Source organism: Eublepharis macularius, chromosome 11 (genome assembly GCF_028583425.1).
Source record: "Eublepharis macularius isolate TG4126 chromosome 11, MPM_Emac_v1.0, whole genome shotgun sequence".
Taxonomy (NCBI): Eukaryota; Metazoa; Chordata; class Lepidosauria; order Squamata; family Eublepharidae; genus Eublepharis; species Eublepharis macularius.
In genome coordinates, this window is record NC_072800.1 from 60,627,638 (window position 1) to 60,644,053 (window position 16,416).

The window sequence follows — 16,416 nt, forward strand, 5'->3', positions numbered from 1 at the left end:
GCCTTAACTCTGTCTAGGGTCATGTGCTAGAAGCCTGCATGAATTCCTCATGCAGTTCTTGACTTCTTTTCTTTAAAAAGTTTATTTTACCTCTCTCCCTAAATGTCATACACCCTCAGTTTCAAATTTAGTTTTCAATGTGGCATGGTGGGTGGTTTGCTATTTACGAAAACAAGTCAATGGCCCCCTGTGATTAACAGAACTTAGTTCTTTGAATCAGGGTCCAGCAGGTATCATTAGTTTTGAACAGCAATACTGTCCTGCTGTATTACAAGCTACTTTTAAAATGCACCCACATTTTAAAAGCCACACATTGCCTCCTCCCATTATAAAAGTTGAATCAAACTAGTTACAGCTTTGCAAACCTTTTTTTAAACGGGCAAAAGTATCAATGCACAACTTCTATCAGTATCCTCTTCATAGTGTGAAAAAGCTCTTTGTTCCTCACTTGTAGCTACTCTAAAGAGTCACTTTTTAAAAAGTTATTTAAATGCGGGCAGAAAATGTTGATGCCACTTACATTTACCAAAACAGTGGAGCTGACATTCAAAACACATACTAGAAAACAAGCCGTATAGTCCCTCTGGATCACAGACAACATTTCTTTTTATGCTCTCATGACAATGAGGATTTGTATCTGCAACTACTCCATCAGTACACTTTTATGGCATGTAAATAAAATACCTATGTGTGTTCTTGTTCATATTGTGCAAGAGAACAGCTTGATATGTAAGCTGTTCATGGGTTAAACATGCTGCTATTTTTCCCTGCAAAGAAAGAAAATCCCAGCTGGGGTCCTATTTGCATACAGGTGTTGCTGGTCCCCCCCCCCCAATGCACAGCTCAATACCAGTTTCAGATGTCAGGATAGGAAAAGGAGGGCAAAGGCACAGGGAGATGACTTGCAGCTAGTTAGGAGACCCCGAGGTCAAGGCCATTAGCTCTCGTTTTCACCAATTGTCACCAGGTGTCCCAACAGCTCATTTGGTTTAATGCTTTGAACTGGGATGCTAGACTTAAAGACCAGATTGATAGCTGCACAGTGGGAAGGCTAAATTTGCCCCCCTAGGACATAATGACAGAGCTCTCTGGTGGAGAAAGAGATCGCCATTCTGTAGTAGACAGCAGAGGAAGACTCATTGGCGAGGAGACAGTGGGTGGAGGCTCCTGGAGGGCCTTGCACTAGATTGTATCCTCCTGCTGTAAGCTTAAATTGAGTTTCCACTCCAGCCATTCACAGAATATTCTCTGGGTGTTGTCAAAGAGGAAAAAAATTCCATAATTCGGTTTAGCACTACTTTATCTTGCTTGCCAGATGAAACCTTTAGACATCCACTAAGTATGACACTTACTGCACATTTATAGAAGTGACACAATATTCAGGATTCAGAATGTAATTTTTTTATAGAATTGTATTAGATTGCTTTTACTGAGCAAATTGATTAATTGCAGGAATCATGCACATGGTATAAGAAATAAGAAGGCCTATTGCTTTCAATGCAACAACCGCCACCATTTTACAATCACTTTAATTAATGCTGCACCAGTTCATCGAGAACAGTTAATGACACCAATATAAATAAACAGCTACTTAATGCGGGGGGAGTCACATGAATCATACTTCCTAAAGCAATAGTAATCACTAGACTGCAATGGATATATAATGTTGTTTAGAAAATGGGGAAAGAAGTGGATCTTTAATATTAAAAGTGCTCCTGTATGGGGGATATTATAGTGAAAGAATACAAATGAGGACAGGGTTCTATACATTAAATGGATAACTAGATGTAGGAGACACCAATTCTGGATATGGAATTCCATTTAGCTGTCCTGGCTAATTATAGAGCAGAACTACAAGTGACAAAAAGCACAGATTGGACACTTGTCAGCTTCCCTCAAGTTTTGATGGGAAACGTAGGCGTCCTGGTCTTGCAGCTTGGCTCTCTGACTGCTGTCCAATGGACTTTTCAACTGTCACTTGTCCAACATTCCGCCAAGCTGCCTACATTTCCCATCAAAACTTGAGGGAAGCTGACAAGTGTCCAACCTGTGCCTTTTGTCACTTGTAGTTCCGCTCATAGTCAGGTCTATCCATGAGGTTGTCTAATTCCCTTTCAAGAATAATATAAAAAATGTTTGTTCTCAAACTTCCTTTTTAGAGACAGGATATTTTAAATACATGAATATAAAAATGATTTCATCAATTTATCTCAATCCTGTCACTATAAAGGAATGGAGAAAACTGCACTTAACTTGTGGATTATTTCTGGGAAAATGTGGTGTGTGAGATGAAGCTGTGAATGGTGACCCTTTGCATGTTTATTCTGCAGAAAACTCCATTGTCTTCAATGAGATGCCTAAGTAAATGTGGGTAGGACTGCAGGCTCAAACCAAAAATAGATGTCATAGAGAAGGGGGGAAGTTTGATGAGAACAGAAAAGCACTCAAGGAGATAAACTGGTGACTTAGCTGGGGGGGGATATTTTTCACTCCCCATCCACTCCCCCATTTTCGAAAGATCATACTCCTTCCCCCTCTTTCTGCATAACTGGACCAGAACGGTTTTTAAACTCAATTATACCATCTAATAAATTTCTTCTGTTTTATTCACGGTGTTCATTTTTAATTAAACCACTAGAGGGCAATCTTTGTGAATGTCTAAAACTAAGTCTTTTTGAAAATCTTAAAATTTAAACTTGCACCATTTATACATTCTAGTTCCAAAGCACTCCACAGTTTTAATTCCCAACCAGTCTTACATCTACCACTCCCAGTTTGGGCTTAGCTTTGCTTCATCAAATAACAACTTTTCAAAAAATTCTGAAGACTGCAGTTAGCTATAGCCACACTGCAATTTAATTCCAACCCTTGAAGAAGAAATGGTGTTTCAGAATACTTAGAAACCACAAAGAATAAACAAAAGTTAAGCAGTCAGTATTTATATCATCTGAGTTACAAAAGTATATTATTCAGCTCCAATGGTTCCATATTTCTTTTACATCTTCTTGTTTCTAGAACGGTCTTCCAACCTTCAACTAACAGTTAAATGTTCCCTTAAAGCCCGTTTTTTCTCCTTTTTTGGGATTACTGTAGCATTACCTGCCATCAGCAGTTAACATTCTTCTAACCCCTGTCCACTGACTGCACCAAGTTTGTCCCTAGAATGTGTTCCATACTATGACCAATCCTGAAATATGTAAAGTAGTAATAAAGACACAGTGGTGTAGTAATTAGCATTTATTTATAAAATTTCTATGCTGCCTCTCCAGAGAGACTCCTCAAGGCAGCTTACAAAACAAAACAAAAATAAAACACCACAAAGGACAGAACATAAAAAATAGCGTAAAACGTTTCACAGCTTAAAACGAGTCTCATAAAAGAGTTCTCAAACTAGAAGCAGACTGTAAAAACAATGTTTAAAGAATCAACCCCACAGTCAATATCCTGGGTGTAAAGAGATACTTTTGATGCCTGGCATCAACAAGCATCGAGAGAAAGGGCATTCCTACTGGCTAAGTGCCACCATGGAAAAGCCCTGTCTCTGGTTGCCACTTGCCACCCACCTCACCTCTGACAGCAGCAGCACAGAGGGCTTATAAAGCAATATGGGATGAGAGAGTTCTTTGAGTACCCCAGTGACAAGCCACTTAGGAGCTTAAAAGTAAGAACAAGTACTTTGCATTGTGCCCAGAAACAGATGCTGATAAAGGCACTGGACAAGACCGAGGAGAGACAGGTTCACATCTCAACCCCGGAGCTTGTGGGTGACCAGTCACTCTCTATCGGCCTAACCCATCAAACAGAATTTGGGGGAGAATAAAATAAGGCAGACAACACTGTGTGTCCTGCACAGTGGAAGTCCACAGAAATTTAACCACTGCCCGTGTTCCTGCCAGCTGCTGAGAAGTGCGAGGAACCTCACAACTTGATGGTGCCACTCCAAACAGCAAGAACTCCTACATAGTATATCTGAGAAAAAATAATTCACCACAGGAATTAGAGGACTTTTTAACAGCATCCCTGTGCCAAGCCTAACACATCCTCCAGCTCTTAGACATCTCTGATGAACAGATTGAAGGCATATCCACAAGAACATCCCAAATAGGACAGTAAGTAAAGTTGTTTCTCCTTGTCTTAACAAAGCTATAGATTTCCCCTTGAAGATACTCTGATTCATAGGCAGATGTTTTTTATTTATTGACTGGGGGCTGTACTATGGAGCAGAATTGGGCAAGATTATGTGAAAATGCTGGTTGTATCCAACTAACTGCAAACAAAGTGTTGCCTGTAAGGCTGATCTAATAAGAAAGCTTTGACTCTTATAGAGACCTTCAAAGTGAGAGAATAGATAAAGAAAAATGTGACAGTCACAGAACTGGGTTAATCTGGAGGTTAATTTTCATGTACACCAAGAAACATCAATTATATTTCTATTATTACAGTCCAAAGGAGCCCGTACACAGTCTTGTCATGTATCTTTTACTGTCTAAAGAAGTTTGCATTTTATGTTCCTTCTTCTCTTTTATGTACCTTCTACACTTTACATCTGACAGCAAAAATGAATGCAGCAACCAGCAGTTCTATGAATATGAGTGTTTTATTATTTGTATATTGATTTTAGTTTTTGTTTTTATCGATTTTAACTGTTCACCGCCCAGAGCCCCTGGGGATGGGCGGTATATAAATTGAATAAATAAATACAATAAATAAATAAATAATTAGTTTGTGTGATCACCTTTGTGAACAGGTCCATCGTGCGATAATTTGTGATGTGACACAGCTATTATAAAAGCCCTCTAAGATAAAACTGCCCTCTGTAAACCTATAAGCAAAAAGCTAGGATGTGAGATCATTATGACTAGACTATCATTTCAAAGGATTGTGTGACACATCCTCGCACATCCAATGTACTTTAGAAACATTTCCTGTTCTCAGAATATATAGATTTTCTAAGAAACCAAGGTAATTATGCAAAGAATTTTCAAGATCATTTCTATATATGTGCAATTTTATATAGAGCACTTTTTGTGCTCTATATATGTGCAATTTTATATAGAGCACTTTTTGAAGATTTTTATTAAATCCATATGAAATACTTTCATGACAACGTTTCATCATATGTAGATTCTGATTTATGTTTCATTATAAACAATTTTAATCTATATCACCTCTCCAATGTATTGGCCTTCAAAACAGTCTACAAATTCAATTTAGAAAACAGAAAATAAACAATAAACACATTGCAATTTAAACATGACACAAATACTATTCATCAGCAATAAAAAGAAGCTCAACATTAATTGTAGGATTAATTATAAGCAATTTGATAAAAATGTTCCCCAGTCAAGGGCTAGTTTACCCTGGTTTGGAAACACTATGACAGTCTAGGAACAGGGTGGAAAGGTAAGTAGTGGAACAGAGGTAAGGAGAACGCAGACAGACAAAAGGAGACATTGGATACTGTGCTTGCACCACGAGGCCCATCACCTAAGGAACTAAACCCAATACTAGAGATCTTCCAGAATTACAAGTGATCTCCAGACTACAGAGATTAGTTCCACTGAAGAAAATGGCTGCTTTGGAGGTTAGACTCTATGGAATGATACCCTGTTGGGGTTCCTCCCATCATTAAACCCCACCCTCCTCATCCCCATTCCCCACCATCCACCCCCAAATCTCCAGGAATTTCCCAACCACACACATTTTAAAGCTGGCAATCCTAGGCTTACGTAACATTAACACTGATCAAAGCCATTCCTTTTCCCTTTTTTCAAAATGACTAAAAGAATCTATAAGGAACGTTTACCTTCAGACCGATGAGTCGAAAGAGGTGTCTGAGTCTCCTTCGAATACGACACCACTTCCCGAGGTAAGAAGTCAACCTGGGTAATCTTTGACACGCCTAGCTTGTGCAGACGGCGGCTAGAACAAACAAACAAACAAAGCAATAGTTGGGGCAGGGCTTTTTTTCTGCGAAAAGAGGCAGTGGAACTCAGTGGATTGCCCTCGGAGAAAATGGTCACATGGCCGATGGCCCCACCCCCTGATCTCCAGACAGAGGGGAATTTAGATTGCCCTCTGCGCCACTCCAGCGGCGCAAAGGGCAATCGAAACTCCCCTCTGTCTGGAGATCAGGGGGCGGGGCCACCAGCCATGTGACCATTTTCAAGAGGTTCCAGAACTCCGTTCCACTGTGTTCCAGCTGATAAAAAGCCCTGAGTTGGGGACTGAAGTGTGCTTCTACACCTCAGTCTGTCCAGCAAGATGCCATTTTCTGCTCCAGAACACTTATCTTCTTGCATGAGGGGTGAGATGTGGCACAGCAGAGCAGAATTTGTTTCAGAACTGTTTGCCACTGATATTAAACAGAAGATTGCCTGGTGGCTTGAGCTTCATTTATAAATAAGAACTCGGAGCTTCCGGGGTGGGGTGGGGGTCAGAGGTTTTTAGTAATAGCTGTTAAACTATGTCAATGAGTGAAAGAAACGCACACTCTAAAACACATTCTAGTCAGAAACCTCATTTGTTATGGGCAATGCCCAATTCATTAACATCACCAGAACTTTTACCACTAGACTGTCTTTTTGTTCATGAATGAGATAAGATGTTTGATGCTTTAGGGCAAACTTAGTATGAGGGCTATAATTCTGTACAGGAGATGGAAGAGATCTCTGTTTTCCCCTACGGGTTTTACCCTTACAAATACAAGAAGAAAAGAGCAAGAATCCAGTAGCACCTATAAGACTAACAAAATTTGTGGTAGGGTATGATCTTTTGTGTACCACAGCTCACTTCTTCAGAAACCTTATAAATAAAATTATATTTATCCTGCCCTTGCCCTCAATAGTGGTGATTTTTTAAAAAGTTTTTATAATATTTATTGTGTTTTTAATGTTGTAAACTGCTTTGGACCTCATTTTGAGGGAGAAGTGGTTTAAAAAATCTGAAAAATAAATAAATAAAAATGTATATATGTACAACTGTGCAGCAAAATAACTAAACTGAACTCAGTTTAAAGTGGAATATCTTTTTTGCAACTCAGTCAGTTTCCCAGCCTTATACTTGCTGTTTGAGTCCTTTAAAACTATTTATCCATGGTCTAATTAATTTCAAGTTACATTTTCAAATTATTTAAAGGCTTGAGGTTGGCATACCATAATAGTTTGAGTAATGGACTAGGGCCTGGGGCAACCAGGTTCACCTCCCTATTCTAGCATGGAAGTTCACTGAGTGACACAATCGCTCAGCCTAATGTACCCCACAGGATTGCTGCTGCATAGATAAGGTAGAATTGGGGACAATGATGATAAGCTGCTTTGAGTCCCTGCAAGGAGAAAAGTGGGGCATGAATAAATAAATTAAAATATTTGGGTCAGGAAGAAACAAAATAGAATATTTCCTGCAATGAACACAGAGCAAAGTGAGGAATATCTTTGCATTTTTATTATATTCTGGACATACATCCTATTATGGATGCATGTCTTGTTTTCCCCATACATGCAACTCTAACAATATTTCATCTAAAACAGAAGGTGTATTTTTTCTTTTGGAAACATCCCAGGTGTTCTCCCTAAGAAAGTCAACTGTACTACTCCCACCCATTTAAATGGAGATTCAATAATCAGATGTGATCCTTTTCAGAAGGTCTTACTTCCCAGAAAAAAATGACCTCTTTCAAATTTCATAAATTTCATGCATACCAGATCATGAAGCTGAAGATTTGGTGAAGCTGTATTTTTTTAAAAATACAGAGAATGAGGCAGGAAAAAGCCCATTCAAGAAGCAATTTCAACATAAATCTTGCAAATCAAGTAATAAGATTAAAAAAAAGTGGACAAATACCCAAGTTCAGAGTCAGACTGGAGCTGCAGCACTGAAGGGTCTGTGTCCCACTGCAGGGTCCTAGTGTGGTTACCAGCCGCACAGCACAAGGGGGAAAAAAGCACACAATTAACTGAAGCGATTGGGGCTAGGGGAAAGAAATCACTTCATAACTTGCATGCTATATGTAGGTACAAGCACAGAAGAATGAGGGCACAGCTCTAAAATTCAACAGGTAACCACAGGCAATATCACACAGTGTTCATTGTCAAACAAGAACAGGCAATTAAACCTATGTCAAACTAGAGAGTTACACGGCCAAAGAGGAAAGAAGAGGCTTCTAATATATGTTCAGCTTCGCTTACTTAAAAATGACAAACCTAAAACAAGAAGTCTCAGGTTCTTAATTGATAAATATAGTTCAGATTTTAAAGTGGATGTTTACTGTCAATAATTTGGATCCAATCCAAAGTTCTTGGCTCTATTCACAATTGGTGTGTGTATGTGCGGGGGGCGGGGTTCATGTGCAAAAAAATGCATCTGACTTTGAAGTCAATGCATTCATACATAAGGGGTTTCTGAGCATAAACTGGAAGATCCACACACCTGGGCTCTTCAGAGAGTAATACAGCTTGCAAGAAGAAATGAGTTGCTGCCTGCAGATTTGATCACATGAAACTGCTGTATAGTGAATCAGGCCATTGGTCTGTTGAGGTCAGTATTGTCTACTCAATTTGGCAGTGGCTCTCCAGAGATTCTGGTAGAGGTTTTTCACATCACCTGCTACCTAGAGACTGGGCCTGGCATTTTCTGCATGCCAAGCAGATACATGAGAGCAAGTTTGGTGTACTGGTTAAGAGCACAGGACTCTAACCTGGAGAGCCGGGTTTGATTCCTCACTCCTCCACTTGAAGCCAGCTGGGTGACCTTGGGCCAGTCACAGCTCTCTCAGAGCTCTCTCAGCCCCACCCACCTCACAAGGTATTTTGTTGTGGGGATAATAATGACATACTTTGTAAACTGCTCTGAGTGGGTGTTAAGTCATTCTGAAGTGTGGTATGTAAATCGGATGCTGTTGTTATTGTTGTTATGCTCTTCCACTGAGTCATGGTCCCTCCCCAACTTGTTGTAAAATACATACGTACACACACAAACAAATAAAGCTGCAACAAGGAAGGTAAAACCTCTGCTTACACTTCTCAGGGTGTATTCTTCCTTTGCAGACACACATAGATAAACAAAGGAACAGGACTGACTGCTGTGAATTAAGAGCAATGAACATGTTGTAGGCCCATGATGGAAGGACGCTCTGGAAACAGCAGCAACACTGGACTCTCTCAACTCCCAAAACAGGGGCAAGCAAACAGGTCTTTTAAGTAATAATGGTTAATAAGTGGGCTTTCCGGATCATTGCCAATGTGTTTAACAAGTTTTTTCAAACTACAAGTGATTTCTTCTGCTTATTAGCAAGAGATATAATTTATATAGTAAAAGCAAGCATGCCATTTGCAGGCTAGCTGTTTGGTTAAGCAAGTTAGATAATTGTCTTATAATTCAAATCTAGGGCTGACATCCGATCCCCAAATTTCAGCCTGGACAGGTGATCATGTGCTGGCTCTGCTCTGACAAGAGGGCACAAATGTTGAAGCTTTTTCAAAATGCAAAATGGAATACATTGAAGCATTCCTAGAACCTACTTTACTATGCCACATTTGCACAGAAAGGTCTGTTTGCAGTGGGGGTACTGGGCATTACCCTTGACCCATAATTGGCCACAGCTACCTCAGTGTTACTTTCTACAGTAAATACATGTAAGGAAAAGCAGCAAACATCCCTAAAGGACACAATGGAATCATGCAGTAGCTGAGATCTGGGTAGTTGGGGTCTCAGCATGTGCCCCAGAATACTTAGAACTGAACTATCCAAGATGATCTGACTCTCATGCCATCAGCCACGTATCACACTGCCAGAAGGTCAGTTCCCAAGCACGCTTGACCCTGGTTGGGATCAGGACCATGGCCCAGGGTTGGGGTTGGGGGGTGGGGAATGGGATCTGCTTCTTCCCTATGCCATTTTTCTGACCTGAAATGGCCCTGGAATGATTTGCCTCATTGGGCAGTAGCCCATGAATACAGAAACTAGTCTGAACTGTTTCACCTCATGTAGTTCCACCCTCAAAAACTCCATGTCTTTGCTATGGAAACAGTGGCATATTCTCCAGCGTAGCTGCAAGAACCATAATTGCTTCATAAAGCATTAAGTGTATCAAAGACTGATTGTGCCAACACAGAATTGTGCGGTAGGAGATTTAACCTCTGTTGCACCAACACAGCATCAGAGAAAACTGAAACAAAACACCTAGTCATTTCTCTATAACATTGGCATTTTTCACTATACAATGTGCAAAAAGGGAAATAGAAAAGAGCAAGAGTCCAGTAGCGCCTATAAGACTAACAAAAAGGGTAACTTTGGTTAGATTTAACCATCTAAGGTAAGGAAATGATTAATGTTCCATTAAACTATGATCACTGCAGAGAAAATGAATCATCTTAAAGCAATAAAGGCATATGGTTATGAGATCATGATAACATGTTCACTGCTTTCTGCAGGAAATGCAGAGGGGGCTTCAGCAGCATTTCTCCCTGTGACTTCAGGATATACAGCCAACCAAATGCATTCTACAGATCCTTATTAAGTAAATTACTGTGCAATATTCTCCTGTGATCAAGGAAATTAAGTAGTTCTATTCCATTTTAAACTTTATTCTGACTTTTTTCTAAGCCATTTGGCTATTTTCCCTCATAGTGTATTCATTAGACTTGAATAACTTTTTCTATTATATTGATCAATTACTGGATGGGTAATTTAAGTCTTCCAGGTTTGGGTGAGGATTTTATCATCCTGGCTTTTTTCTACTGTAATTTGCAAATTGAAATGTCTAAATACTTTAGGACCAATTTGCAAGGCAAACCTGACACTGAGTTTCTATTCATTATGCTACAGAACCACTGAGTGCCTAAGAAAGATAGTCCAGTAGCATATTAAAGATGTAACTTATTATTTTTTATGAATTCAAATGTCATGTCTTATGTTGTACAATTACAGTTTTTTTCTCTTCTTCTTTATTATGTAATCCACCAATCCATCCGATTCTGTACTTCTTTATTCTGTAATCCACCTTGAATTTATTTATTTATTTACTTGCAGTATTTATTAGCCACCTTTCCTCCAAAAGTGCTCAAGAAAGCTTACAATATAAACACAAATATATATAAAAAACAATTAATAACACAATTAAAGCACTGTTAAGAACAGAGGTAAAACAGCTAAATCAGAGTTAAAATCTTGCCCACATTTTAAAAGCTGTACTAAATAAAACCATCTTCACCTACCTGCTGAAACTAGAGAGTGAGGGGGCTAGGCTCACCTCCCTGGAGAGATTGTTCCACAAGTGTGGGATTGCCACAGAAAAGGCCTTTTCCCACGTACCCACCAACCAAGCTTCTTTGGTTGATGGGGCAGTCAGGAGGGCTTCTCCCTGTGATCTTAACTCCTGGGCAAGAATGTATAGAAGAAGGCAGTCCTTCAGATTGCCATGTATGGCTTTAAAGAATAGAACCAACACCTTGAATTAGGCTTAGGAGCAGATCGGTAGCCAGTGTAGTTGTTGTAATATTGGGATTACATGTTTCTGATCGTTGGCCCCAGCCAGCAGTCTAGCAGTGCATTGCAGCAGTCCAGTCAAAATGTTACTAAGGAATGGATCACCATCTGAGTGAACCAGAACTGGATGCAGCTGATGCACCAGCCCAAGCTGTCCAAACACACTCCAAAACTACCATAGTCACCTGGCTTTCTAAGGTGACCACTGTGTCAAGCAGTATGCATAAGCTTTTCAGGGGAGGGTAACCCCATCCATGACAGGAGAGATCTCACACATTGCTTGTCAGCCTTTCTACTAACCCAGAGAACCTTATCAGGATTCAGTTTCAGCTTGTTCACCCTCATTCAGCCCACTATTGACTCCAAGCACCAGTTCAGAACATCAACAGCATACTTCAAATTAGATGAAAAAGAAAGGTAGAGCTTGGTAACATCCGTATATTGGTGACACTGCAGCACAAACCTCTTGATGACCTCTCCCAGTAAATATTAAATAATATAGAGGATAAAATCAACCCCTGTGGGATTCCATAGGTCAATGGCCCTGGAGTAGAGCAGGAGTCCTCCAGTACTACTTTCTGAAACTGATCACCTAGATATGACTCGAATCACCGTAACATGGTGCTCCTTAGCCCAAGGGCCAAATCTCAGTGAGAAAGGCAGGTTATAAATAAGCTAAATAAATAGATGTAATGCATCCACATAGAAAATAAAATGTACTGTCTTCAAGCACTTAGGAACATAGAGCACCACCCATGGAGATGTTCCAAGTAGACTGCGCTCTTGATTTGTTAGAAATCAGAGAGAGAAGTGAATCAAATTAGGAGAGCTATTATTTATCACATGGATAGGTTCACCTCCTGCAACTCACATTTATGAAAGGGAAAGAGGAAGCAAGGGCCTATTCCACACGCTGACACAACAAGATGAAATAATCAATATCATCCATTAAAAGAGAGGGGGGACCTTGAAAAGGAATTGCAGCAGGGCATTTTCAAAAACAATTCAAGGATTGCCGTTCTTAAAGAGGAAGTGAGAGAAATCTGTTTTGACTAGAATAGAAGTATGTGAAGATTCGGTATTGAAAGAGATGCCTTCCAAATGCAAAATGCATCCAACAAAATTTTTGCACATTTCTAAGATGGTTTCACAACATGCATAAAAGGAAAATAAATAAGTATTAGAGATTAGTGTAATTAGTATAATCTTCCCCCTACACACAACTTTCCCTGCTGGCTCATAATCGGAATACTGAAATGAAAAAAAAAAATAAAGATCTGAATGCTCAATGCTGAGGAGAAAGGGGCGAAACACTAGCTATGCCTAATATGTTACAGAAGTTGCATATAAAACTGAAACAAAGTGAAAATGACCTCTGTAATGCTGCCAAGGTCATTAACAAAGAGTGCGATTTGCTGACTCTCTGCCAGTTTCTAATGTTATGAGTGTCTGGAGGCCACTTATACCTGCACACCCGGGATACTTAGAAGGGAAAGAATACACGTAGCTCGCTCAAGGCAATCGTTATCCCTTTGCTCCACCCTCTTGCAAAACCTGACAAGTTTCCCAAGTGGCAGGCAATATTCCGTTAGGGAGAATTCCATTACGGTGTGATTAAAGAAAGAACTGGGGAACTGAATTCACAGCAGACAAAAACAACAGAGGCGACTGGATGAAAAGGTCACCTTTGGAGACATCACAGGGGTTCAAGCATTAGGTTGGCCCTTGCTCATTAAAAATTCTTATATCTGGAGAGGAATGAACTGCAAAGATAGCATTCAGAAAAGAGTCTGCATGCAGACATCAGAGCAGACACAGCGAATAATACATGCAGTCAATGAGACCCAGACACACTTGATGGTCTATGATTTCCTGGCTTCAATTCCCTAGGAGTACTTTGGAAATAATGTTCCTTTTCACAGACTTATTGGGAGAATGGGCTAAGGGCGTTTTTATAATCCTGAAGCAACTTGGGCTAGTGCCTAATGTTAAAATTTAGAAGGACTTGCCTAGAAGTCCACTTCTTTGGACCAGCAAACTTTCCTCTATTTTTGGGTGTGCAGAAGCAGGCTGTGTGATGAGTCGGGGTTTGGAAAAGGCACTCTGTACGTATACAAATGCACCTTTTATTATTATCTTGTATGCCATTAAAGGTATTTGAATTGAATTGATTATTATCTCATCAATTTTCAGCAGATGGAAGAACATTGACACAGCTTCTTGAATAAACCCAGTCTCAACTACGTGAGTTTTGTCAAATGAGAGTCCAGGTTTTCCACAACAGAAATAGAGTCATTTCCAATCAGTTGAATACCCTCATATATTATTGCACTTTTAAACATGCTTCACAGAAGTACATTAACAACTATAGTAAATTGAATCAACTGGTCTCACGTTTTCTTTTGGGAAGGCTTTTTAAAAATCTGCATATCACTTGGGAACTAGTTGGATATTTGCTTTATATTTTTTATTTTTATTTTATATTAAAATCGACTGTTGCTCTTATGTAGACTTAAAATGATTGTTTTATACTATTTAAATTAAATTTATGTGTCTATTTTTCTTCGCAAACTGCTATATGAACTTCTGAGTTACATAGGTGTATTTCAAAAAAATATATTAGTACATGAACAAGTGTCTGTCCACAAATCTCACGTGGTAATACAGGAAGTAAGGCCTGCAAATATCATTTCCTGTCACATCTGTGAACTACCCATTCATTCCACTTTCCACATAACTGAAAAGAAGAACCACTGACCCTGTTATGGGGGAAGGATGGTGGCTAGATTTGGGCACGAACCGGAAAAATACCGAAATGTGCGGTTCATGGTTCATTGCATTTCACGAACCACAAACTTACACGGACTTGCCCCAGTTCTCAAACTAGTTCATTTGGTTCATGAAAACGTCACTTTCAGGGTAGCAGAAGATCACTTCCAGGGCTGCAGAAAGCCCACTTATCCCCCATTGCCTAGGAAACTGATTGATTGGTGCCAGGCTGTGCGCAGTGATGAACCAAAAAACAAAACAAACAAACCGGCCTAAATGGGCTCTGATGAACCTCTGGTTCATGAACCATGAACCGACCTGGTTCATGATGAATTTTGGTTCATATTTCAGTTTGCACCCACCTCTAATGGTGACAGTTCAGTGGGAGATCATCTCCCCTGCCTGCAGAGTCTCAGGCTCTATCTTTAAAACTTGTCTGTCTGAGAGCTGCTGCCACCAGCCAAAATAGACAATACTGGATTAAATGAGCCAATGGTCCAACATGGTTAAAAGCAGCTTTGTAAGTTCATTTCTAATTTCTCTATTACAACCTAATGCCTGGACTAGGCCCAAGCTTCACAATTTTCTAGAGCAGCCCTGTGACTGATTTCAGTTCAGGAATGAGAGCAGCATAAATAGTGACCTTATTGAGAAACAAGAGACAACAGGTCAGGTCAGAACAAAATTAACTTGTTCTGTGGAACTTCTGATGTAGCATCAAGAATTAAGTTTCTTGTGTATATGCAAAAAGTAAAAAGCCAGTAGCATGATTAGCTAAATAATTGGATGTCCTTTCTATTTATAGTCTTAAAATATATGTATATGTGTTATTATCCAATGATAATCTAATTTGCTACTGAGATCTAAGAGAACTAGCAAGCTTGCGTCAATCTAACAGCAGGATATCTCTCATGTCTACTGGCTCCTGTCACTGTAGCAGATTCAACTATTAGAATGCTTTCCAGAGATCATGAACCAACAGAGTTGCAAATATTAGACTGGTCCCTCTGCAACTGCATTCTGATGGGCAAAACATAAGGCAATGAGTGGAAAATATTTCAGTTTTGTGACCATTTCAGAATGAAGTCATTTAATGCACATTCCTCTTGAAAAGCTTATCAGAGTTCAAATGTGTCAGACTTTTCAAATTCAAGGAAGGAAAACTACACGAAGTGCTAAATAAAGTGGTAGGCTGAGGTGGCATTATTCTGGACTTAGGGCAGGTGGGAATCATGAATGCTCTCCCTTCATTAAAACAGAAAACTCCCTGCACGAATAATATAGCATATCAGGGAGAGAGGGATAAAAGGCAATATACATGGGTAAAATGATGGACATGCAAGAGTGGGTTTTGCAAGAAATGTCTACCATCAGCAAAAGCAGGGGGATGCCCAAAGGACTACTAGTTAAGATCTGCCTCTCAGGCCCTGCTTTTTGTGCCCTTCCTTCAGGGACTGGTGACTAGAGACAAGGTGTTTTCTGTGGTGGCACCTCACCTTTGGAACACCCTTTCCCTTGAGGTTTGCCTGGCACCTTCTTTATTGTCTTTTAGGCACCAAGCCAAAAACATCTTTTCACTCAAGCTTTAATACCGACCGTTTTCACACTGCTTACCGCCCATGGAACATTGTGCCAAGCTCCCGGAACAACAGCGTCTTCCTGGCGCGATTTCATGTGAGAACAGTAAGCAGTGTGAAAATGGCCATTATCTGCTATTTAATCGTCTGTTTTTATGTTATGGGTTTTTTACGTTTCTTATGTCTAACGGCTTATTTTAATGGCTTGTACTTTTGTTGCGTTTTTTACTGCAGTTTTCAATTGTAAACCACATTGAGCAGGACTATGAACAGGCAGCACAGACACGTTCTAGATAAAATAAATAATAGATTCTCTCTTGTTCTATAATAGTAGGATTTGAGTCCAGTGGCACCTTATGGACCAGTAAGATTTTTCAAGGGTATAAGCTTTCAAGAATCAAAGCTCCCTTTTTCAGATACAGCTCTATGGCGTTTGCGTCAAATCCATGCAGCTTTTATATTCCCATATATCCCTTCACATGTATTTCTTCACAGGTACACAAGGATAGCCAGCTCCAGGCTGGGATATTCCTGGAGATTTTGGGTGGGGAGTCTGGAAAGGAAAAGGTTTGTGGAGGAAAAGGAT

The 16,416-nt window shown here is 39.8% G+C and overlaps 1 protein-coding gene across 4 annotated transcripts in view; it reads right to left on the bottom strand.

Moving 5' to 3' along the window:
* The window catches only part of DYNC1I1 (dynein cytoplasmic 1 intermediate chain 1), a 221,015-nt gene that overhangs the window by 185,270 nt on the left and 19,329 nt on the right, over positions 1 to 16,416 (bottom strand). For 2 of the 4 annotated variants that reach the window (XM_054991385.1, XM_054991383.1), the window contains exons 4-5: positions 7,843 to 7,902; positions 5,807 to 5,922 (exon numbers count right to left, since the gene is read on the bottom strand). In XM_054991385.1, coding sequence (XP_054847360.1) covers positions 5,807 to 5,922; positions 7,843 to 7,902 — 176 coding nt within the window. The remainder of the gene's footprint in view (positions 1 to 5,806; positions 5,923 to 7,842; positions 7,903 to 16,416) is intronic. The other 2 variants (XM_054991386.1, XM_054991384.1) reach the window with 1 other exon arrangement.